This window comes from Rhinatrema bivittatum, chromosome 11 (assembly GCF_901001135.1).
Source record: "Rhinatrema bivittatum chromosome 11, aRhiBiv1.1, whole genome shotgun sequence".
Classification (NCBI taxonomy): Eukaryota; Metazoa; Chordata; class Amphibia; order Gymnophiona; family Rhinatrematidae; genus Rhinatrema; species Rhinatrema bivittatum.
In genome coordinates this window covers 78,142,951-78,166,873 of record NC_042625.1, presented here as the reverse complement: position 1 = coordinate 78,166,873, position 23,923 = coordinate 78,142,951, and the positions used below count along the sequence as shown (strand labels likewise).

At 45.9% G+C, this 23,923-nt stretch overlaps 1 protein-coding gene across 2 annotated transcripts in view; it reads left to right on the top strand.

Moving 5' to 3' along the window:
* The first annotated feature begins 2,160 nt into the window (after positions 1 to 2,160).
* TIMM50 (translocase of inner mitochondrial membrane 50) overlaps positions 2,161 to 23,923 on the top strand; it is a 35,788-nt gene continuing 14,025 nt past the window's right edge. Inside the window, exons 1-4 of one of the 2 annotated variants that reach the window (XM_029571311.1) lie at positions 2,166 to 2,413; positions 16,885 to 17,020; positions 17,702 to 17,733; positions 23,662 to 23,683. In XM_029571311.1, the coding sequence (XP_029427171.1) occupies positions 2,228 to 2,413; positions 16,885 to 17,020; positions 17,702 to 17,733; positions 23,662 to 23,683 (376 nt within the window). In that variant the 5' untranslated portion in view covers positions 2,166 to 2,227. Of the gene's footprint in view, positions 2,414 to 16,884; positions 17,021 to 17,701; positions 17,734 to 23,661; positions 23,684 to 23,923 lie in introns of both variants that reach the window. The other variant, XM_029571312.1, reaches the window with a different exon arrangement.

Sequence of the window (23,923 nt, the reverse complement as noted above, 5' to 3'; positions counted from 1 at the left end):
AGAGACATAATTGCATCCTTTTTCTTGCTGGCTGTTTCTTTATGCATTCAAGTATCCTCTTTGCTTTTGTCATCACCTTCTCTACCTTGAGATCATCACTCCCAGATCAAGAGCAATCCTAACAATGTGACTCTAGCCAGGGATCAAGGAAGGCATTTGATTTTCTTGTCTTTCTAATCCTGCTCCTAACTCTGTTCCGCTAATGATTGAGTCCCCCTACCATAAGAACTCTGTTCTTGCTCTGGGATCTTCTGTCACTAGACTAGGACTTATTATGGTGATTTTCCTGCTCCAGTTCTGTGCCTGCCTCAGCTACCTGTGGGGATATATCTTCTACTGCTGAGGCTGTGAAGATGTGCTATATGGGGGAATGTTTTTAGCTTATAGTATTTCTGATTTCTGCAATCTCTTCCATCATCACTGCAAGAGTATTAGAAAGAGAAATAGAGGGATGCAGAAGCTGATTCCTATGAGGAAAGGTTAGAGCTGTTCAGCTTGGAGAAGAGATGGCTGAGGGGGAATATGATAAAGGTCTACAACATCATGAAAGGACTTGAACGGATACATTTTATTTATTTGATGATTTTTATATACCGTTATTTGGTAGAGCCATCATTTTACAAAGTGAACATTTTTCTTAACAGTATTGAAACATAATAGCAGAATAAGCATATATAGAGAAACAAGACAGGTCAAATAATTATTCTTAGGTTGGATGAGGAGGGAAGCAAGTTTGGTTGGAGATTAGAGTTGAGAATTCATTTGATGGTTGGTACGGTCAGTTGATTATTTACTTTCGAATAAACCAAGGACCAGAGGGCACTCTGAGGCTTTAAAACAAATCAAAGAAAATTATTTTTCATTCAATGCATAATTAAGCTCTGGAATTCATTGCCAAATGATGTGGTTATGGCAGTTAGTGTAACTGGGTTTAAAGAAGTTTCTAGAGCAGAAGTCCATAAACTGCTATTAATCGATTAGGATTAGTAGCTTGGGATCTATTCAGTTAATGTTTGGGTACTTGCGACTTGGTTGGCCACTGTTGGACGCAGGATACTGGGCTTTAAGGACCCTTAGTCTGACCTAGTATGGCATATCTTATGTTCCATTCTATTCTGTCCCAGTCTGCCGCATGCATGAAATGAACATTGGTATATAAAAATCGTAAATAAATAAATAAATAAACAAACAAACAAACAAACATGCAAAAAGCAATTGGAACGACTGGGCAGCATAAAAGCCAACATGCCAAACAGAAGCTAAAGTACGCATGCCCTCTAAAAATCTCAGAGCTGTGGTAAAGCCTCAAATAACTTTAAATAATATTAAGGATGAGAGTGTGTAAAAATAGGAATATTTTTTTTCTTAAAGGTCAGTTTGAGTGTTGTGAACTTAGTCTGGTAACATCTAGCAGGGCACATGTTACCAGACTCGTATTCAGTGAGCAATGACGCCCCACTTGCCCTATGCTTTGACCTTTAACTGCAACATCTGGGCCCGCCTCTCCCTGTGATTGGTAAGAAACTCTAGGACCTACCTCCAACCAACAGTCCACAAGGAAGTAGTGTAGTCAAGCTCTTCCACCATTGTTGAGAGGTCAGGGACTGTCAGATCAATAGTTTATTGAAAATGATTGAAGTCTAGAGTTTTACCCACACATAATCAAGTCAATGCATGTATGCAATGAGATAAAACCAAGACTAAATCAGCCTGCCATGAAACCAGTAAAAAGTGTGACGGGTTCAACTCGCCTATGCATTTTTTATGAGAAAAGTGCCAACTTTACCTCTTCTCCTCCTCTGTCCTCAGACATCACTTACCAACTTTGAAAAGTGATGTCCCTACCTCCATACATATTGTGGTCCAGCTAAATCCAATCATTTACGACTTGAAAGGAGATCACACAGAGCTACCGGACAAGCTGATAAGCCTTTCTTCCTTGAACCAAGGCTTAAAAAAAAATGGAACAAGCAGCTAACTCTGACTACATTGTGCGCCTGACAGCTTCTGCACATCATCAGCTCGCCACACGGCAGGGACCGTAGCCCGCTCTTGCCTTTCACCCTCTCCTTTTCTGTCTGCCGCATCCAACATGGCTGCTCGCCGCTGACTGCGCACGCTCTCTGCGTCTCCTTCTGTCTCTTCAGATTGGTTGCCCGAGCTGTCTGTGGAGGAATAACCTCGCCTCTCATAGGCTGCGGGGTGGCAGCACGGTGAGGGAAAGAAGATGGCGGCTTGCGTAGTGCCGGTGTGTGTGCGGGCGGCGAGGTGGTTGTTGCCATTCCAAGGCGTGAGGTGTCGGGGTCTAGCTTCACATCCGTCTCTACCGCCGGAGGAGAAGTCAGCGACAGGGCTAGCCCAAGCCGTGCTGCAGGAGACGCTACGACGGCAACAACAGGACAGTGACAGCCAGGTAAGAAGTGGGCTTGGTATCGTGTTCGCTTCTCCCTTCCCTCGGACTACTGCTCCCAGAATGCTCTGTATCGCGGTCACTGACATGCCTGTGTGGCTACATGATAAGAGCCTGAGAATTGCTATGGTTCCCAGTACAAAATGGTCCAAGGTTGGCAAACAGGGCTCCCCTAGCATGTTGGGCATAATAATTGGGCATGCAGTCTCCAATTCTAGTGGACACCAATCCACTGAAGTTTTCAGGATATTCCTAATGAATATGCATATAAATTGATTTGTATATAAATCACTCATATATAAATTACGAGTATCACAAAAATTCCAGTGAACTGGAGGCTGCCTGTTACCAATGATAAAAGCTCCAGCATGGATGCACCAGGATACCACTGCTTCAGTTTTCTTGCCCAATCTTAAAATGTGCAGTTCTCTCTGGACAACAATTGCAAAGTATTTAAAACCCAATGAGGAATTGAAGGAGGACCTAGTGAGACTGGGAATGAAATGAAATGTGATGTGCAAATTGATGCGCACACATGGGGGAAAAATAATTGCAACTATAAGTACATAGGAACATGTATGAATATATGATGTACCATGTTAGGTACATCATTGATCCAGGTTATTTGACAACGGCTAATTTGGGTCACTAGGAACTACCTAACAGATCCCAAAAAGTACATCCATGCCTTGTTGCTAACTCCCAGGAATTAAACGGTGGCTTTTCCAAGTCTATCTGGTAATGTGCTGTTACAAACTGCTGGGCTCCTTATTTTTTGTTAGTTACTGTTATCTTTGCTATACTGGTAGAGTTTACCAATGTATGTTGACCTATCAAAACTAGTGCTAAGGGGTGCCTTTTATTTTCAAGTTAGAATATGATGTTTGCTGCTATTCTGAACCGTTTACACCTTACTATTCTGAAACTGCAATTAACTTGTGCTCTTTTGCTGCTATTTTAATGTGCTGTAAATAGCTTTGGATTAATTTTGTACTTAAAAAAAAAAAAACTCCAACCGCAGGTGACAAATCCAAATAAATAATGTTCACTTAGGTTCTTACCTGCTAACTGTCTTTCCTTGAGTCCTAACAATCCAGATAAGTGGGATTTAGCCATCCTACCAGCAGATGGAGGTAGAGGGCAAGCTGATTTTGGCTAGACCTCTAGGGATGTGCATTTGTTACATCTGTTTCTGTGGGTACGTGCATACCTCGCCAACTTTCAAGTACATGCAAAAAAACCCCCAGATATTATGTGAATAACTCATTATTAGAATACACACATAATCTGTTTTTTTTTTTTTTCTTCACATGTACTAGAGTCTGTGTGGTACACGTGTACCCGTCGAAACAGATGTAACAAATGCATATTCCTACTGACCTCCCTCTTGGTGTAGCAGGGAAGGCATCAGTAGTCTCTTGCCCAAGCCGAGATGGATTTTTCTGGAATTGAAATTAAATCTATCTAGCAAAAGAAAGGAAGGAAAGAGAAATTAGAAAAGGAACTTTGAGCATTATCTCTGCTTGCTTCTCCCTGGACTGCATTTCCCTTCTAGAAAAAAGGGCCTTACTTCCCTCCTTCTTCTTGTAACTGTACACTGAATTCTATATATACGTAAACCCCTTTCCACAGGGATCACCTTTGGAAACTGCAGAGGTAGTGACTGACTCTGCCACAGCCCTGGGATGAGTCTTAATCCACCAGGCATCGCCATTTGGGGACCAGAAAATTCTGAGAGACCCAAGGGGAGACTTGCCACAAATTCAGTGTCCACGCCTAGTTGGTTCCAAAAAGGAGAATTTATTGTAAAGTCCACAAAAAAAATGTAGAAGGTTGTGATCTTGCAATGTAGATTTCAATAGCAAAAAATAGGAAAAAGAGCAATTGATTGAATTATAGTCTAACCTTGCTGCTAAATCCCTCACTACAAGGAGCTACAACTCTGTAGTTAAATCCTTTCTTCTGCTAGGATCCCAAACCCATAGGATCCCAGCATAAAACAAAACAAGGTCTTCCAAACCCATCACTGTGAGCCAGCCCAGGTAGAACAGATTTTTCTTGTCCTTGACGACGTCCAAACTTCTGGATCACTAAACAATGGTCTATAACACTTCCATCAGATTCTTCTCTCATCTAAGGATCCTTTGCTAGGAGCCCCTACACCTGCTTCTCCTCACTCCTTCTCTTCAGCGCTCTCCTCTGCTTTCACCCAAGTGCCTATAGAAGCACCTTTTATGCCCTTTCCTCAAACCCATCTCCTTTGGAGAAATTACCTGTACATTTCTGTGAACCCCTCCTACACAGGAAGGATCTTGCAAATTGCAGAACACCGTGAAAACAGAACTCTCTATCCTTTTGTTGAACCCTTTGGAGAGCAGGAACTCTCCAGAACTACTTTCTAGTGACCTTAGCTAGGGTTACATATACTTATTTTTTCTTTTTAACCACTGTCTAGTGGACTAGTTTGTCAGGACTCAAGGAAAGACAGCAGGTTGCACCTAATTGAACCTTCATTCTGACAGACTAGTTCAGACAGGTGAGTTGTACCTAAGCAGTATCTATCCCAGAGCTGCTTCCAGGACCCCCATGGCAAAGGCTGTGTCCTTCTGAAGGTTCAACCTGTAATGTTTTGTAAACAAATGCAGAGATGCACATATATCTGCTCTGCAGATTTCCACCGGTGTCGCCAGCCTATATTCTGTCCAGGATGCTGCCTGAGCCCTCATGGAGTGTGCCTTGAGGCTTTTGGCACCCACTTTCCTTCTAGAATGTTGATGTCACTATTTATTCTTTAATCCATCGTGCAATTGAAGGTTTCAAGGCCTCATCCCCTTTGCGGGCCCTGGCAAATAACAAAAACCGAGAATCTGACTTCCAGAAATCATTTGTAACTTCCAAGTACCTCGGTAGACTCCTTTGCACATGCAAGAACTGGAGGTCCCTCCTTTGACCTTCTTTCTTGAAGCCTGGTAAAGAAATTTCTGGAGTCAGATGGAATCTTGACACCTTTGGCAAGAAGGAAGGAACTGTCTTGATTATGACTTCCTCCTTTGAAAAGGAAAGGTAGGGATTCCTCCTGGAAAATGCCTACAACTCCGAGGTTCTCCTAGCTGAACAAATAGCTACCAGGAATGTCCTCTTCAAAGTGACATCATTTATAGAGGTTTCTTGATGGACTCAAATGGAGCCTTCATGAGTATTTTCAGGACCAAGTGTAAGTTCCAAGATGGGACTAGCAGCTTCACTGGTGGCTGAACGTAGTTTGCTCCTTTTTAAAAAGTGGGCTATGGCCGGATGGGACATTAGAGTGACCCTCTTCTATAGCCCCTGTAGCGCACTATGGCTGAAATCTGGACCTTTCGGGAGTTCACAGCTAGTCCTTTATCCAGCCCATCCTGGCGAAACTACAGAATAGTGGCTACTTGTGCTTTCCACAGTAACATCTTTTTTTTCTTTCTGCGCCATGGTTCAAAGATTTTCCAAATTCCAATATATGCTAGCATGGTGGATGTTTTTCTTGCTTTTAGTAAGGTTGTATTACCTGCCCTGAGTAATCTTTTCTGCTAAACCTCTTCCTTTCAAGAGCCGTTTCTAGGAGAGAACTGCACTGACTCCACCATGACTGTTGGCCCCTGGTGTGGAAGGCCTTCCATCTGAGTGAACTTGAGGCAGTTCCCCCACCTCGAGCCTGACTAAATTCAAGTACCGCAGGCATCTTGCCCAATCTGGAGCGCTTGTATAATTGGTCCCAGATAATCTGCGAGCCTTCTTAATATTTTTCCTACCATTGGCCACGGTGGAAATATTACAGGAGCGTGTCCCTGGACCACACCTGTGTCATCACACCTAGTTCCCTGGATCCCCATTCTCTTTTATGGATGTAGAACTTATTTGCTTTGATGTTCTTGCATGCCACCCTTGGATCCCTTTGGGGGTGCTCTCATTTGACCACCGTTTGCTTGAAAACCTCTTCAACCACTGACATTTCCCCAGGTCTAGCATCTGCCTTAGGTAATCTGCTTGAACATGGAATGATCCTGCTATGTGAGAGGGCGCAATCTCCTGTAAGTGTATCTGCCCACATGTTTCTTCTGCTTCTCGCAGACTCCTTGTTCCTCTTTGATTATAGGCCACTGCTGTGGCATTGTCCAAAAGATTCTTGAAAGCCATGACTTTGACTATTGGAAGGAAATATTAGACTGCTTGCATCTCCAGGCAGTTCATTGAGGATGTCTCTTCCCTATATGAGTAACACCATTCAGCCATCTTCCTCTCACAATTACACCCCTCTCTCCAACCAAATCTGCTCACATCTATGTTAAGAACATAAGAACATGCCATACTGGGTCAGACCAAGGGTCCATCAAGCCCAGCATCCTGTTTCCAACAGTGGCCAATCCAGGCCATAAGAACCTGGCAAGTACCCAAAAACTAAGTCTAGTCCATGTTACTGTTGCTAGTAATAGCAGTGGCTATTTTCTATGGTCAGTACCACATACTGAGGTGTTTCCAGGCTGACTTTGCTCTGCAGATTGGCCCTCACTAACCACCATTATAAACTCTTCTTGGCCTGCCTTGTCAATGGCAATGCCCTGTTGTAGCTTGGATTTGCGGTGACCATCTTGACAATAGGCTCTGCTGCAGAGGGCATTTGAATCTAAAGTTGCAGATACTGGCAATTTGTGGTAGTGCTGTGACCATTATCCCTCTCACTTAGTCTTGTAGTTTGTTGAGCCTCTGGTCTGTCATGAAAACTTTTCCTTTTTCTGTATCAAACTGAGTTCCAAGATAGATCAACCTCTTCAAATGCTTCAACTGACTCTTGTTTCTGTTGACCAAATTCTCCAGTGTCTGTTGAGCTAGTTTGTCACCCAATGTCCTTCTTCCCAAGAGTCGACTTTTATCAGCTAGTTGTCAAGATACAGATGTACCCTTATGCGCAAATGTTCAGGTACTACCACTATTACCTTCATGAAGATCCTGGAAGTGTGACTAATCCGAAGGGCAAGGCCTTGAACTGGTAATGTCTTCCCATTATTGCAAAGCATAGGCAGTGCTGATGGTGGCTTGTGATTGGGATGTTGAGGTTTGCCTCTGATAGGTCGAAAGCTGTCAAATACACTTTTCTTACTGCTGCTGTCACGGTCCTCAGTCTCTCTGCAGAAGTGTGGAAACCTTAGCGACTGGTTCACCCCCTCAGATCTAGAACCACTGAAAACGTACTTCCTTTTTAGGAAATTTGAAGTAGATTGAATATCTTCCTTTTTTCCACCCTTCTTCCAGAACTAGCACTTGCAGACAAAGTAACCTATCTGTTGTTGCCTGTACTGCTACCTTTTTGTGTAACTTGCATGGAGAGGGGAGAAAGGCGTCTCTTATTGGCAATTTCAGCTCTCCCCACCAAATTACTTCCAGGACCCGCTGACCCCTGGTAATATGTACCCATTCCCTGTAAAACTTTTGCAAGCATCCTCCTATCGGTGGGACTAAGGAGCGGCCATGTCCACCATCACTATGGGCCTTTGCTTGTTGACTGGCCTACAGTGTCCTTCTCTCCAGCTCCTTGCTTGCTCCCCTAAAAGGGCTGCACTCAGCTTAATGGTCTGAATTTCTGTGCACTGAAAGGTCTACCCGGTCTATATTGCCTACTGAATTTAAGCCGGATCTTGTCAAAAACTCCTCATAGGGACAATCTGCTTTTGTCCTCCAGCAATTTCTGGGGTTTGACTCCCCACCCCATCCCCCAGGTTCTCCGGTTCTTCACTGAACAACATCCTTCCCTTAAATTGAAGCATTGCTCAGCCTGGCCTTGGATTCAGAGTCTGCCACCCAATTCTTCAACCAAATCAATCGCCTGGCTAACATCGTTGTTGCTATTTGCTTGGCTGTATGACCTAACCGGGGCATACAGAATATCTGTCATGAAAGTCATCACGGCCTCCAAATATGCCATGTCTGACCCACTGGCTTGTGACATTTTCAGCTCGACCCCACATGGAGTCTGCTGTATCCAGTTCACTAGCACCTTTGCTGCATATTCCTCACAGATCACTGCTTGGAGAGAGAAACTAAGCCACTTCGAATGATTACGGGTGACTCCACTTTCCTATCCTATGGATCTCTTAGGGCCACCCCCTCCTTCAGCCAGAATCGTTTTTGTTACTGCTGCATCCACCTTAGGGAGTCTAAAAAGTTGCTCCCTATCCTGCCATTGCCCAGAATATAATCTTTCCATAGCTCTCCTACCATTTAAAAGAGGCATCTGGGCAGTCCCATTCTGCTCCAAGCATTTCTAGTATGGTTGTGTGCACTGGTAATGCCCTAGATGGTTTCTTTATCCCAGAAAGAATAGGCAGATCCTTGGATCCTTCTTTTACCTCGGGCTGTTCCTCTTTTAACTCTAGAGACTGAGCGACTCTGGCACCTAAGGAGCCAGAAGAGTCTAGCAGCCGAGTCTGCCTTCCCAGTCCGGTCCCTCCTCTTCACTTGCCTCCTGCCCGTCTCCTTGCAAGTCGTCTTCCTCCTTTTCTGAGAATGGTAGGAATTATTCAGAAATGACTGGAATTGCCAAACTGCGAATATCATCAGATCTCTGTATCTCAGAACAGATAAAGTGGAACTAGAAAAGGTGCAAAAAAGGCCAACCAAAATGATAAAGGTGGATGGAACAGCTCCCCTATGATGAGAGGCTGCATCTGGAAGGAATATAATAGAAATGTATAAAGTCATGAGTGGCGTGGAACAGATTTTGTTTAGTTTTTGTGTTTGTGTTATATTTTAATCATGTACACTCTGTAAGCCGACTAGAGCAGTGCATAGGTGACATAGAGATCCCTGTAAATAAATAAACAGGTTGATAGGGAATAGTTACTTGCCCTTTCAAATAGGACTAAGGCTAGGGGACACTATGAAACTGGTTTTAGATTTTAAACAAATGTAAGAAAGTTGGGGTTTTGGGGTTTGTTTGTTTTTTCAGTCAATGTACAATTAAGCTGTGGAATTCGTTTCCAGTGGATATGGTCAGGACAGGTAGTATAGTTGGGCTTAAAAATGTTGTGGTCTGAAGCTCAGGTCTATAAATAATATCAGCCAAATATTGTTCCCCCCATAGAAAGGAATTTATCACCTCTTACCCTTGGAAAAGTATAGGATAGAAAACACCCCAATAATACACATAAGAGCATAAGACATGCCATGCTGGGTCAGATCAATGCTCCATGGAGCCCAGCATCCCCTTCAAGGCAGTCCAGTCCAGTTCACCTAGAAGAATCCAGTAGAGATTGCCTCCGGTACAAATTTAGGGTTTGATTTACTAGGGCTTTTCTCCCATTCTGTGTCTCTGGGAAAAATGCTTAGTAAAATAAGGGCCTCAGGGGCAGGGAAATATTTACTGTACCTGAATGTAATCCGCTGTGAAGTGCTGGAAAAAGCGGAATATAAAGGAAAATTGGTTCTTACCTGCTAATTTTTGTTGCTGGAATACCACAGATCAGTTTTGCATCCCTACCAGCAGATGGAGGCAGAGAATTAAAAAACTTTTCAGGCACTGCTACTTAACCAAGAGTGCCACCTGCAATCTCTCAATATTGATCTCTACCCAAGCCAATGTAGCGCATATAGCAAATCAAGTAACAACTTCTCCCTCCTAGGGCGAACATAGAATCCTGGGTTGGAGCCCCCTGAACTGGAGACCTCACATCCAACGGGACACAGAAACCCCTTTCATTCCCCAAAGGTTCCAACTATATACAAAATGAAGCTCTACACTAAAGATTTAAATCAAACTTTGCAGTCTTTTGGACTGATCTGTGATTTTCCAGGAACGAAAATTAGCAGATAATCAATTTTCCTTTCTTGTTCATACCCCATATCAGTCCAGACAAGTGAGATGTACCTAAGCTCCCCTACATTGTGTGGGAACCCAAAAGACCTGCTGTCAAAACACACTCACTGAAACTCATCCTCTGGCGCTCGTACATCTAATTAGTAATGCCTGGTGAAAGTGTGAAGGGAAGACCATGTGGCTGCTCTACAGATCTCCTGTGGCGACACCAACCGACACACCGCCCAAGAGGTTGCTTGCGCTCTAGTCTGTGCCTGCAACCCCTCCAAGGTTGTCCAAACCTTACAGAGAGAGGCCGAAAAAATTGTCTCCTTTAACTAATGAGCTATAATGGCCTTAGACACCTTGGTTCCTTTCTTTGTACCCTCAAACAAGACAACAGATGATCTGACTGGCAGAAACTGCGAGTGACCTTAAGATAACACAGTAGAATCTGCCGAACATCCAATAAGTGAAGTTCCCTCGCAAGCTCTCCCTCCCCAGATAAATTCGGAAAAGTCTGAAGCTGTACAGTCTGAGGTGGAACGAAGAAACAACCTTCGGCAAAAATGAGGGTACCATACGCAAAGACACACCATCCTCTGAAATCCGCAGGAACAGTTCTCTACGGGACAACGCTTGAAGCTCTGAAATCCTTCTGGCTGAAGAAATCGCCACCAGAAAAACTGCTTTCAAAGTGAGTTCCTTCAACGATGCCCTCTGAAAAGGCTCAGATGAAGAAGCACAAAGATCTCACAATACCAAGTTAAGGTTCCTTGAAGGACACAGCCTTCACACCAGGGGTCACAAATTCTTGGCTTCTTTGAGAAATCATAATATCCAGGTGAGATACCAACTGCTTTTCCTGCAACCTCCCTCGAAGGCATACCAAGGCTGCCACCTGTACCCAAAGCAAATTATAGGCGAGACCCTTAGTCAAGCCCTGCTGCAAAAAAGCCAAGATGTGTGGCTTATCCATCCGCAATGGTTCCAGGTCCTCTTCTATACATTAGGTCTCAAACACTGTCCACCCCCTGACATAAGCAAGCGAAGTGGATGGTCTCTGTGCCTGAAGCAAAGTAGCAATAACAGACTCCGAGTACCCTTTCACTCTTAAATGTCTCCTCTCAAAAGCTAAGCCACGGAACAAAAGTGATCCACCAGATTCAAAAAGATAGGTCCTTGTCAGAGCAGACCTTGAAGATGAGCCATCCACAGCAAGATGAATCGGATCCGCAAACCATGGACACCACAGCCATTCCAGGACCACCAACACCACCCTGCCTGGATGTCGCTCTATGTGCTGCAACACTCGACCTATGATGGGCCATGGAGGAAACAACAGAATTCACGTTGGCCATGGAAGAACCAGAGCATTGATCCCTTCAGCCCCTTCCACTCTCCTGTGGCTGAAGAATCTCATTGCTTTGGCATTGCTGCACAATACCATCAGATCCAAATAGGGATAGTCCCAACTGACCCAGATGAGATCCAAAGCCTCCGACAACTTCCATTCCCCCGGATCCAACTGCTGCCTGCTGAGGTAATCTGCCTCTGTTGTCCACTCCTGCAACATGTAATGTAGCAATCCCCTCCAGATACTGCTTTGCCTAGACAAACAATTCCTGGGCTTCTAGGGCCACTTCTTGACTCTTCATCCTGCCTTGCCGATTGATGTATGCCACCATTGTTGCATTGTCTGAGAACACTCTCACCATTTGTCTCCAAAACGGAGGGAGGAACCCCATCAATGCCCTACGAAGCACCCTCATTTCAAAACGATTGATAGTCCAGGATGCTTCAACTGATGACCACAGCCCTTGGGCCATCTGCCCTTGACAGACCATCCCCCAAGCTCTGAGGCTGGCTTCTGTGATCACCACCGCCCAGTATGTAACCTCCAGATCCACCCCTTCTCCAAATTGGGTTACAGCAGCAACCACAAGAGACTGGATCTGGAGGCCCCCTGCAGCAGTAAAGACCAATGAAACTCCTCTGACAACAGATCTCAATGTCGGAGGATGCATGTGAGCAAAGACCCATAGCCCTCTGGAGTGGACCCATGTGAGCAAAGGCCCATAGCACCAAATCTAGTGTAGATGCCATAGAACCCAGGACCTGCAGATAATCCCAGGTCTTGGGCACTGGCATTCACAGTAGCCGGACTACCTGCAACTACAGTTTCAGAATCCTCTCTGAGGTAAGAAGCACCTTGCCCAGCTGGGTGTCAAATCTCACCCCCAAATACTCCAATGACTGTACTGGAGCCAGATAACTCCTTGCTAGGTTCACAACCCAGCCCAGAGAATGTAGCATCTCCAGCACCCTTTGAACCAACTGACAACATTCTTCCTCCAACTTTGCCCGGATAAGCCAATCGTCCAGATAATGGTGAACAAGAACCCCTTCTTTTTGCAGTGCAGCCACCACCACCACAACCATCACTTTCATGAAAGTCCACGGAGCTGTTGCCAACCTGAAAGGAAGAGCCCGAAACTGGAAATGCTGCCCCAGTACCATGAAGCAAAGAAACGTCTGATGCTCCGTGCAGATAGACCTCCATTAAATCTAATGAGACCAGAAACTTCCCTTGAAGAACCGCCGCTATCACTGCCTGCAACGTCTCCATATGGAATCGTGGAACTCGCAGAGCCACATTGACCTTCTGAAGATCTAAGATGGGCTGAAAGGTACCCTCTTTGGGAACCACAAAATAAATTGCGTACCTCCCTTGACCCCGCTCCATCAACAGTACTGGAATGATCACGTTTTACCTCCTGAAGGTAAATGAACATATCCCGAACTGCCTCTTGCTTGCTGTGGGACATGCAATGAGATTCCATGAAGGCTTCCCCGATGGGGCAAGAAAATCCTAAAGCAAAGCAGTCTCTTATCACCTCCAAAACCCACTGGTCTGAGGTGATCCTGGTTCACTCCTCGTAAAAATGTCAGATTTCCCCCTGATGGCTTTCACGCTGGAGTAGACCATCCTGGCTTCATTGCAAAGATTTAGCGTTCCTGGTGCCCTGACCTGAACCATCCCTGGAGGTCTGCAGAAACCCTGAAAGGATTGCTGCCTTCCTGATCCCTGCTTTTTCAGGGCCGTCGATGAAATCTCATATCCCGAAAACGGGCGCAAGCAGGAAAAGTCATCCTGTTGCTCTTCTTATCCTCTGGTAGCTTGCTCCCCTTTGACTCCCCCAAATGTGTAATCAGCTGTTTCAGGTCCTCTCCAAATACAAACTTTCCTTTAAAGGGAAGATTGCACAGCTGCGATTTAGACCACGTGTCTGCCGACCAATTCCGTAACCACAGCAGCTGGTGTGCTGACCTCACTGAGACCATCCTTCTGGCCGATATCCGGACCAAATTGTACAAAGCGTCCACCACATACGCCGCTCCGGCTTCTAGCTGGGCCACCTGCGTCAAATTGCTAGAAGCAGCAGACTCCTTCTCCTGAGCCTTTTGAACCCAGTGCAAACAGGCCCTCTGCATGAGGCTCCCACAGATCATTGCTCATAGGCTTAAAGCTGAGACCTCAAACATACTCTTCAACTGAATTTCCAGCTTTTGGTCTTGAGCATCCTTAAGCACAGCTGACCCAGCCACCAGCATGGTTGGCTTTCTGGTGACCGCCAATACAGCAGCATCAACCTTAGGCAACATCAAAAGCTGCAAAGTATCCTCAGACAAAGGATATAACTTCACCATTGCCTTAGCCACCTTAAGACCTGCTTTCAGAGCATCCAACTCCTGAATCATAAGCTGCTTAATCTTCTTAGGTAATGTAAAAAGTCTTCGGCGGACTTCATAGGCCATCTAGGACTGGGTCTACCCCTTTATTATCTCACTCCTCCTGGAACACCTTAATACCCAGCCTCTTTAGCATCTGGGGAATAAGGGGTCGCAATTCTTCTTTCCAGAACAGCCGGACCACTTGTGGTTTATCCCCCTCCACAATCGGAATCTCTTGTGGGTCATCTAAATCCTTGGTTCTGTCATGGTCCATCCGGACTTTGTCATCCGCCGGATCATCCCCAGGGTCTTCTGCAAGATCATTCCCTGGACCCCCCTTCAAATCATCCTCTGGACCCCCCTTCAATTCATCCTCTGGACCATCCTGCAAATCATCGGATTCCTCATCTCCCTCAGGATGGCTAAGACCAAACCGGCAGAGAAGGTCCCCTGATCTCCTGACTGAGGACTCTTTAGACCTATTCATGATCTGCTGTGATTTTTGACTGAGGGACTGTTTACCCCCTGCACCTCTCCTGGCCAGATAGGCCTTGTGCAGCAGTAAAACAAAATCTATGGAGAAATCCTCCACCTCGCTGTCCCAGTCATCTGGCGTGGCCTCCTCTGACTGCCCATCATTCCGCTGATCTTCTCCCCCCAACCTGTACCACTGGAGAAAGCAGGGGAAGGGAGTTGCTGGGTTCCCGCAGCAAAATCTCCCCCAAATCAGCCCTGACAGACTCTTGCGATCGGATCGCTCTCCTGCCGCCCCCATGGAGGGCCTCTCCCCTCCCATAGCGCACTCACTGCAAAGCACGGCTGGAACTAGAGGCCCGACAGGATTTCCCACGTTCACCAGCAGGCACCATCTTCAGAGCACACGCGGCACTAACACGCAGTCTGCCTGCCATGCTGAAAGCTGGATCGACTGCGGCGCAGGTACCTCGCTCAGAGACTGCCCCGATCTCCGGCAGCAGAATTACTCACGGCCTCTTTTTTTCACCAAAACAGTCTGCCTTAAACGCCCCGGTCAATGGACATTTTACTGGTTGAACTCTTTAAAAAAAAAAAAAACAAAACAAAAAAAAACCAGCCTGCCAATAACAAAATAAACCACAGACCGAAAGAAAGTTATGCTTCCCTGCTGCTGTCTGAAGATCTCAGGTGGAGAGAGGGAACCAGGTCCCCTGACTTTCTGACTCTTGGATGCTGCAAGCTAACGCCGAACAGGGATTGCCAACCTCCCGCTCGCCTGGCTTGACCTGAGGGATGGCCCACAAAGATACCTAACACCTCAGGGAACGCATCTTCTAATCATCTTGCCTTCTCTCAAAGGCCTCTCTCCTATTTTTTTATCCAGTTTCCTTTCTTGTTTGTCAGCCTGCAGATTTGCACCTCTACCATCTGCTGGAGACAGAAAAATACCGAGGGACTGCAGGTGGCACTCTCTGTTACGTATCAGTGCATGAAAAGTTGTTTTTAGTTCTCAGCCCTCCATCTGCCAGTAGGGATGCAAAACCCACTTGTCTGGACTGATCTGGGGTATGAACAGGAAACATTGTTAGCACAACAAAAAAACAAAGTTGACATGACATGTAAGTTATACCCGGCCTTTGAGAGAGCTGGTCTAAGATTCAGAGGCAGTGCCAGCACATGAAAGGGTTTTTGCTGTGTGTCAGCTAATCGTATACCTGAAACCCTTGAAAAACGTTTGCTGCGAGGAAGGAAGGACCCAGCTAGGCTGATAAACCTTTTACTGTTAACCAGGTAGACTTGCAAGTTGCCACTTTTGAGAATGAGGAACAGACAAGATTGTAGTGGGGAGATTTATTTACTTGATTTATATATTGTAGTTCACCATCTTGTAGCCCAATGAGAAAAGTTGGGTTTTATAAATAAATCTGGAAATTTAAATAAGTTTTAAAGTCATGCCAAATCTCCCAGTGTGTGAGACAGGCTAGGAAGTGAAATATAAAATCCCCTTCTTCTAAAGATCCAGGAATCATTTCCTTCTCCATTGTGTTTGAATATTTCTCTGAGCTGAGAAATGTAGTCTATGATTGTCAAGGGGAGGTGGTGTTGATTTGTCCTGATTTTATTATATATATATATATATATATATTTTTTTTTTTTTTTTTTTTTTTGTTCTGAATGTTTTATGTTCAGTTGCAATCCTCCTAGAATAGCAAGTGGCTGAATGAGGTGGAATAAACATATTTAAATAGCCTCCTTTTCCGAAAGGTACATTTAAACAACATTAAAGTGATGGTAATATTCCTGCCTTATGTGTGACTTTTTTGAAATTGGGTTTTCCAAAGGGGTAGGTGATGAGGATTTGGTTTCTATGATCTGTATATTATTCCTATGAAGTACGGGGAAGTATATATTATGTCAGGAAAGGTATTAGATAGGGAATGGGAGGAGATATGGTAGAGAAGCTACATAATAGCGCTGTTACAGAAAAGTGGATATAAGATCCTTTGTAGGTTTGACACTTCCCATGAGAAATGAGCAAAAATGGTTGTCTGGTAATCTGTGGCTTGCAGGTGTAGGTATGGAAGAGCTGGAACACTTTTCCACATTTGATTGTCCTGCCCCAAGATCCATATTTACTGGTATGAGGTCATAAAGTGGATCCAAAGATTATTGGAAAGCTTGGGAAAAGCTTTTTCTCATGATTTTGTATGTTCAAGTTAATAGAAGTGAGTATGATGGGTGTTGTATCTAACATTCATGTGCATTCAGCCGAGTAGTCCCATAATACCACAAAATTGTGTACAGTTGAGTCAGGTTTTGTTTTTATTTGGGGTTTTTGTTTTTTTTTTTTTTTTTTTTTTTTTTTTTTTAAATAAATTGGCTTTGGGGAGAAAAAAAAAGTATTAAGTTTCTGTCCCTTTCTGCCCATGTGCCTTCCAAGGGGGAAGACAGGAAGGAGTCAGGATCCGAGGAGCAGAAGAGGCAGAAGGAGAACACGGCCTATGCAAAGAAGATGGTGCTGAGGATAGCATCTCTGATGGGCGTCGGAGGTGCCGTGGGAGTCGTCTATGTGTTCGGTAAGACACCCCCCCCCCCCCCCCCCCCCCCCGGGGATGGCAGAGGGAGGTCCTGAGACGGGGAGTAGCAACACGTGCAGCACCCCAGGCTGTTGGCCACTGTGGTCTTTGGAGCCAAGATCTCCAACCAGAGGCGGATCGGCCCACCGGGGGATCGGGCATCCCCCGGTGGGCTGGTCGCGCCAGTCACTTGGTCTGCCGAGCGCGGCCGTGACAGAGCCGCGCTCGGCAGACCACGTGGTATCTCCTGGGCCGGCCTGGGCGGCGAATCCCTGGGCCGGCCTCCCATCGGGAATCCGCCGCTGTCTCCAACCTCTTCTCTGCTGTGAACGCAGGGAGCACTGGGCCCTTTTACAGAGTGCCTGGTCTGTATTTCCTGGCAAGCGTGCTACAGGAGCGCGTAGCCTTTCTGCAGGGCATGTACTCTCCCCTCCCCTCTCCTTCCAAATGTAACATGTCTGAGGGTCTGTTGCTCTGGGTTTTTGTTTTTTTTTTCCTCCTGCACAAGCAGTGTGAGGGGCTGCTGTTCTGCCCTCTCTCCCTGCGCTGTCTCTGCAGATGTAGTATTTCATTGATTTGTAGGGGGCCTTTTTGTCACAGGCCCTGGCAGAATGCTGGGCCGGTGCTTGTGTGCTTGAATGATGCTGACGGATTTTTTTTTTTTTCTGCTTGCTCTCCTAGGTAGTAATTCTGTTGATGAGCAGGGAAAGAAGGTAAGGACTGTACTTCTGTCCTTTTTTGCTGCTGGCTTTTGTTGCTCAGGAGAAGGTAGGGGTCCTGGGATCTTCTGGACAGAGATTCAGATTAAATATCTGTGGCGTGACCTCGCCCTGGGATGGAGGGAGAGGCGTATGAGGGAAGAACTGCGTATAAACCAGGGAGGGGGAGATGGAAAGGGATATGGAAAAGAGGATTTGGTTGATTGAAGCTGGGATACTTCCCTTTGCCTGGTTCCCAGAGACACATAACTGTCTCCTCATGCTCTCACCTCCCCTCAAACAGCCAGAGCTGACCAAACCGCCTGGAGCTCCTCTCCCTGTATCCTGCAAATCCTGTAGCAGTCAGCCGGGGGGAGGGGGGATTTTTTTCTCCTTCCTTTACTGAGTGTACGCTGTTCAGCACATGGGCTTGCCACCATCTGTAATTGCGTTTTTAAGCGAGGGACATGGTTTGGGTATGTATTCCCTTGTAATGCTGTGCGCGCTAATAGTGCTTCACCCAGAATAGTACTAAAGATATTTAGAAACTGCAGCACGGTCTTCAGCCTCTTGGGAAGTTTGGCAGCTCTGAAGTGTGTTCCATGCGTTTTGGCTTTGCCCATTTCTCCTTCTCCTTTGTTGGCTGCGTTTTGCGAAGTCCTTGTAGGGCTGGATGTCCTGAGGCATGGGAGAGATTGGCTTCTCCTGCAGGAAATGGCCAGTACCAGTGATCTCCCCTCTACTCTCCCCCCACCCCCTTTCACAGATTGCTTTTTTGCCTTTTGATGTTCGGTTCCAAGGACCTGCTACCTGTCACCTCCCTGTGAACGAGGGGCTGGTAACGAGGTGACAGTGAAATGGGCACATGTCTACAGCTCCAGGATCTCACCGCCTTGGAAAGTTTGGGGTCCGGATGCTAATCGCACACTTCCTCTCACCTGCTAGGTGAGGTGCTGCCGGCACACTCTGCCTTTGCTGGGGAGAGACCCAGCCATCCTCCATCTGTCTGTCCCCTTCATCTGTATCCACCACTTTCTTGCTACAGGGTTAGTTCAGGTCAATGAATGTTAAGTATTAGCTGATCTGTTCCTTCATTGAATTTTCAAATTACATAGTTCCAGATACACTTGAGAGGACATAATTACATTAACGCTAACCAAGCAGGAGAAAAGTAAAGACCTTAAAAGAAAAGGGACAAATGTAGCTCAAATTCTAGTTTGCCATAAAGGGAGATATCAGTACCGCAGCCGAAATCCTGACTAAGAAGCATCACAAATTATTCTTGGAGAAAATGTAACACTCTCGAGATATTACTAAGGGGATGGGAGCCAGAGATGGAGAATGAGCCTGCTGCAGCCATGTATCATGCAGTAAAACAGCTGATTGAGGTGGCTGAAAGAAAATATATATGAACATGTGCAAGGAGATTTTCAAAAAGAGCTGCAACATTCCGTCTCATCTGCTTCTTCTGTGAGACTTTGGCCACGTCGAGGGAAGTCCCTGGCTTTAAGCTAAAGAAAAGTTTCATTTGGTGCCTTGAAGAAAAGAATGGCTTGACACTGTTCTGCCTAGGTGATTTATAAATAAATTTGTGCGCTTTTAGTATGGACCCTAGAGTAAGTGACTGGGGTAGAAATTGATTGATTGGGAGGAGACAGAGGGGAATGGTGAGTGGAGTTCACTGCAAGGAGTGCCACATTATTCGTGGTGTGCCTCAGGGATTGGTCCTTGTGCTGGTTCTTTTTGTCAGTGATGCTGCAGAAGGATTGTCAGGAAAGTTTTTTGCATTTTGTTGATAATATCAAAATCTGCAACAGGATAGACGGCCAGGAAGGTGTAGAGAAGAGAAGGGATCTAGCAAAGCTAGGTCTGCAGCTGAGATTTAATGCAGAGAACGCAGAGTCATGCATTCAGGCCGCAAAAGCCCAAGAGGTGGGGGGTGCAGTATTAGAGGTTAATTCTTTGAAGCACAAAAGAAGAGCAGGATCTGGGGCTGACTTGCATCTGATGACCAAACAGGTGGATAAAGCGACGGCAAAAGCCAGAAAGATGCTTGGCTGCATGGGGAGAGGAATGGTCAGCAGAAAAAGGGAGGTGATATTGCCCCTGTGGAGGTCCCTGGTGAGACCTCACTTGGAGTCCTGTGTACAGTTCTGGAGACCCCACCTTCAAAAGGATATAGACAGGATGGAGTCTGTCCAGAGGGCGGCTACTAAAATGGTCAGTGGTCTTCATTCTAAAGCATATGAGGATAAAGATCTAAACATGTGTAGCCTAGAGCAAATACAAGGTAGGGAAGATGTGATAGGGACATTTAAATACCTCCAATGTTTCAGTGCATAGGAGGATAGCCTCTTTCATGAAAAGGAGGGTGAAAGAGGACTAATCTATTTCTTTACAGAGAGGTGCATGGAATGGCCTCCCAGTGTCTGAATTCCAGAAAGCATTGGATAAATACAGGGGATGTGTATGGGAGTGATTGGAATTGTAAAACTAAATTAGTTGAATGGATGGGCCAGACGGTCTTTTTTGCTTCTGTCACATTTCTATGCTGGTGTCCCTGCTCCTCTGTCCATGCACGTGCTGCTGGTATCCCTACTCCTGGGGGGCCTCTTTCCTGGTGTCGATTCTGCTTTGTGGTATTCTGCCCTTCGCTGCTCTGAATTATTAGACAGCATGTTAGCGGGGCAGTAAGTGTGGGAAGGTAAAAGTATCTGCCTTCCATTCTCTGTCACACTTAGCGCCTGTGTGAGAGCCACATGGCAGCAGCCACCCCTCCCCCATCCTCCCTCTCTGTACAGGGGGCTTTGATCTGACCCTCTGCCACATTCCATCTGCATTAGACAGTGGTCACTGCTTTGTGACTGTTCAGGACTGTGCACACTGCTGGCACTTCATAAAAATGTACATCGAACTGTGACTGTACAGTGCTGGGTACATTGATGGTAGGTGTCCACCTTCACAGAGTAGAAGGATGAAGGGCATCCATCTCCCAATTAAAAAAAGAAAAGAAAAAAAGAAAAAAAAACAGGGATGGGTTCATGGGCTTATAGGTATTACCAATTATTAGGCTTTTCAATATTTGATGATAGTTAATGTGACTTTCAAGGCATTCTTCACTTTCGGTGCATGTCCGGCATGACTCCTTGCTTCAATGACAGGGGAAAAGAAAAACTGATACTTCACACATTTCCAGCATTGCCCTCTGCTTCATGGCAGAGAGCTATGCTGCCGCTTACCCAACTAATCAAACTTAATATTTCACTTGGAAGCAGCTCCAGCACTGCTCTCTACATTAATGGTGGGGGTGAAAAGGGAATTAGAACATAAGGTTACTAAGAGCCAAGAGAAACAGTTAAGTATGAGAACAAATGTGTGAAGCTTGCTGGGCAGACTGGATGGACCGGTTGGTCTTCTTCTGCCGTCATTTCTATGTTTCTATATGTTTCTATGATGGTGCCGTTAATAATAATCGCCGCTCTGTGATGGTAAAGCACTGTGTATGCTGACAGCACTTTATAAATAGGCCTGTTCTTTTTTGCCTCGATTACACTGTGCCCTCGTGTTTTTTGGTTTTTGTTTTTTTTTGGGATCGCCCATTTTATTTATGGGCCACTAAGGTGTGTAAATTTTACTTTGTTCGATGTATTTTCTGGTTGTCTGGGTTTCACAAGCACCTCCTGTGACTGGTCCGAGAGATGTCTTGATGTAAAATGAATAAATCTAAAATTGTTTTTAAAAAGCCTCACTTTGACCGTACAGAGCCATGTGCGCCGATGGCACTTTACAAACAATCCTCACCCTCCGTGTACAGTGCTGTGTACGCTAACTGTGCTGTTGTACAAGGTGAGCTGCCGGGGGTACCAAGCTTTGGGGAGGGGGAGGGTGGCCACATTGCCCTTTTCAGTCAGTGATTACAGACCGACTGAAAAGGGCAAAAGCATCTCTTCCCCCTGGCTATCGTTTTTCTTTTCCCAGCAGTTGCCCTGTAAGTACTAATCAGTGCTGCGTATGCTGATTTTATAAATGACCACAGGGACTCCGATTTCTTACCCTCATTTCTCACTAGGGGGCAGCGTGGTGCCATCCCTCTTTTCTTAATATTGTACGGACGGACGGGACCCTGCTGTGATAAAATGGGTTTCTTTACTCGTGCTCGTAAAAGAAAATTTAGCTCCTGGTGTGCTAATATCCGGGAGTTAAAAATAAGTGTGCTAACCCCAAAAATGTACACGCAAGCACAGGCTTAGCGTGCAGAAAACAGAGTTTATGCACTATTGTGGGGTTTTTTCTGCCCATAAACGCCAAGCACAAGACCCCCGCACCACAAACTCCAAATTCAATCCCATAGACTTTAACACGCCCGAGAAACTGCTCCACCTTTGACCAAAAGTTAAATTTCAACATGAATTAAGCCTATGCACCTCTCTACACTGGAATATTTAGCCATGCTGGCATGTCCTCTTGTTTTAGTCACGTTTGAATATAATAACCAGCAGATTCAAAAAAGACCGTAGAAAGTACTTTTTCGCTCAGTGCACTACCAAGCTGTGGAATCTGTTGCTAGAGGACGTGGTCAGGGCGACGAGCCTAGCGGGGTTTAAGAGAGGTTTGGACATTATTAGCCAGGAAGACATGGGAAAGCCATGGCTATTCCTGGAAGTGAGAGACAAGAAATAGATCTATTTTCCTGAGATCTGCCAGGTACTTGTGAGCCAGACTGGCCTCTGTCAGACAGGATGCTGGGCTCGATGGACCTTCGTCTGATCCAGCCTGGCCCCTCTTCTGTTCTATTGGGTAATAGCTAATGCCTTGATGACCATGGGATTTGCATGCACAATTTTACTCACAGCTGTGTGCATGTTTTTTTTTTAATTATGTGCTGAACTCTTTGTTACATCGAGAATAAAGCTGAGCATACAAAAAAAAATGTGCACACAGCCCTACACATCTTATTGAGTGAGCAGGAGGGTTAGAAGAAGTCTCATGTTGGGGAAAACTTGATTTTTTTTTTTGCCTGTGAAACGGTTAATCCTCTTCAGATTCCAGTCTTTGCCATAAGAGGGCTAATGATATTGGTAGTAATTTTCCCCATGCACTCTCTCTGTCTTGCATCGTGTGTTTGTCCTCCGGAATTACTTTTCCTATCTGTTGCATAAGGGATTAAAGTATCCCGGAGGTGGAGTCTGACATGGGGCCTAATTCTGGGAAGATTTTTAACTATGGGCAGGGAGTGCATGTTTGCCTGGTACCATCTGCAGGAGTACTTTTGGGAGAGGGGGTGGGGGAGTAACCTGAGCAATCACGGTTACTGCTGATCCCCCCCCTGAATAACCTCTGAGAAAAGTAACTGGAACTAGGTCCCTACCACAGCCCTCTGCCAGGTGCCTTTGAATGGGGACCCCTGTGGTGCTGGTTTGGGTGGAGCCAGTGCTGGGCCTTTTTTTTTTTTTTTTTGGTAAGGCCCAGCAGATGGTGCTGTGCGTGCTGCAGCCGCGCCCCTGCACCTGCCACCGGTTGCACTGCTTCCTCTTCCCGCCCGGGAACCGATGTGACCAAGCCTGAGTCATTTCTCCGACGTGCGATTGTGTTGCTCCACCTCTCCTTGTTGTCCAGCGGACACCTCCTGTATTCGCTTCCTGGCTGCATCACCGTAATGTTAACAAAACATTAGAACCGTGGTTCGGGGCAGGGGAGCCTGCTGTCGTGTCATGGCTCTGGGGTTGGGGGGGGGATCTGCCTTGTAGATTAAGGGTTAACGTACAGACTGGTGGCATGTTTCACTCCCTCCCAGCTCGTTTGTATGTTTAGAGATTAACCTTCCTCTTAATTGGGAAATGGGGCTGAGCGTGGGCCCTGCAGGGCCGGGGAACGTGGTGCGGTTGGCCCCACAGCACAGGCCACAAACATTCTTCATCCTTCTCTCCTTTCTTTCCCTTGCAGATTTCTGATGAATTTGACGATGGTGAGTATGGAGCGACGTGACACACGTTATGGGGTGTCACGCAGAGACTTTGGGTCGCACGTTTTTTGGACTATGGGTGGGATTCGCTGCCTGTAGCAGACTGGGGATCTGCAGATCTAGACCCCTGACCCTGGTCTGACTTTAGGAGTCACAGGCATGGATTGTCTATGGGTGGGGGGGGAGTGCTGCAGGCATGCCCCTCCCTCTCCCACGTCTGTGTGTAGGCAGTCTGGGGACTGA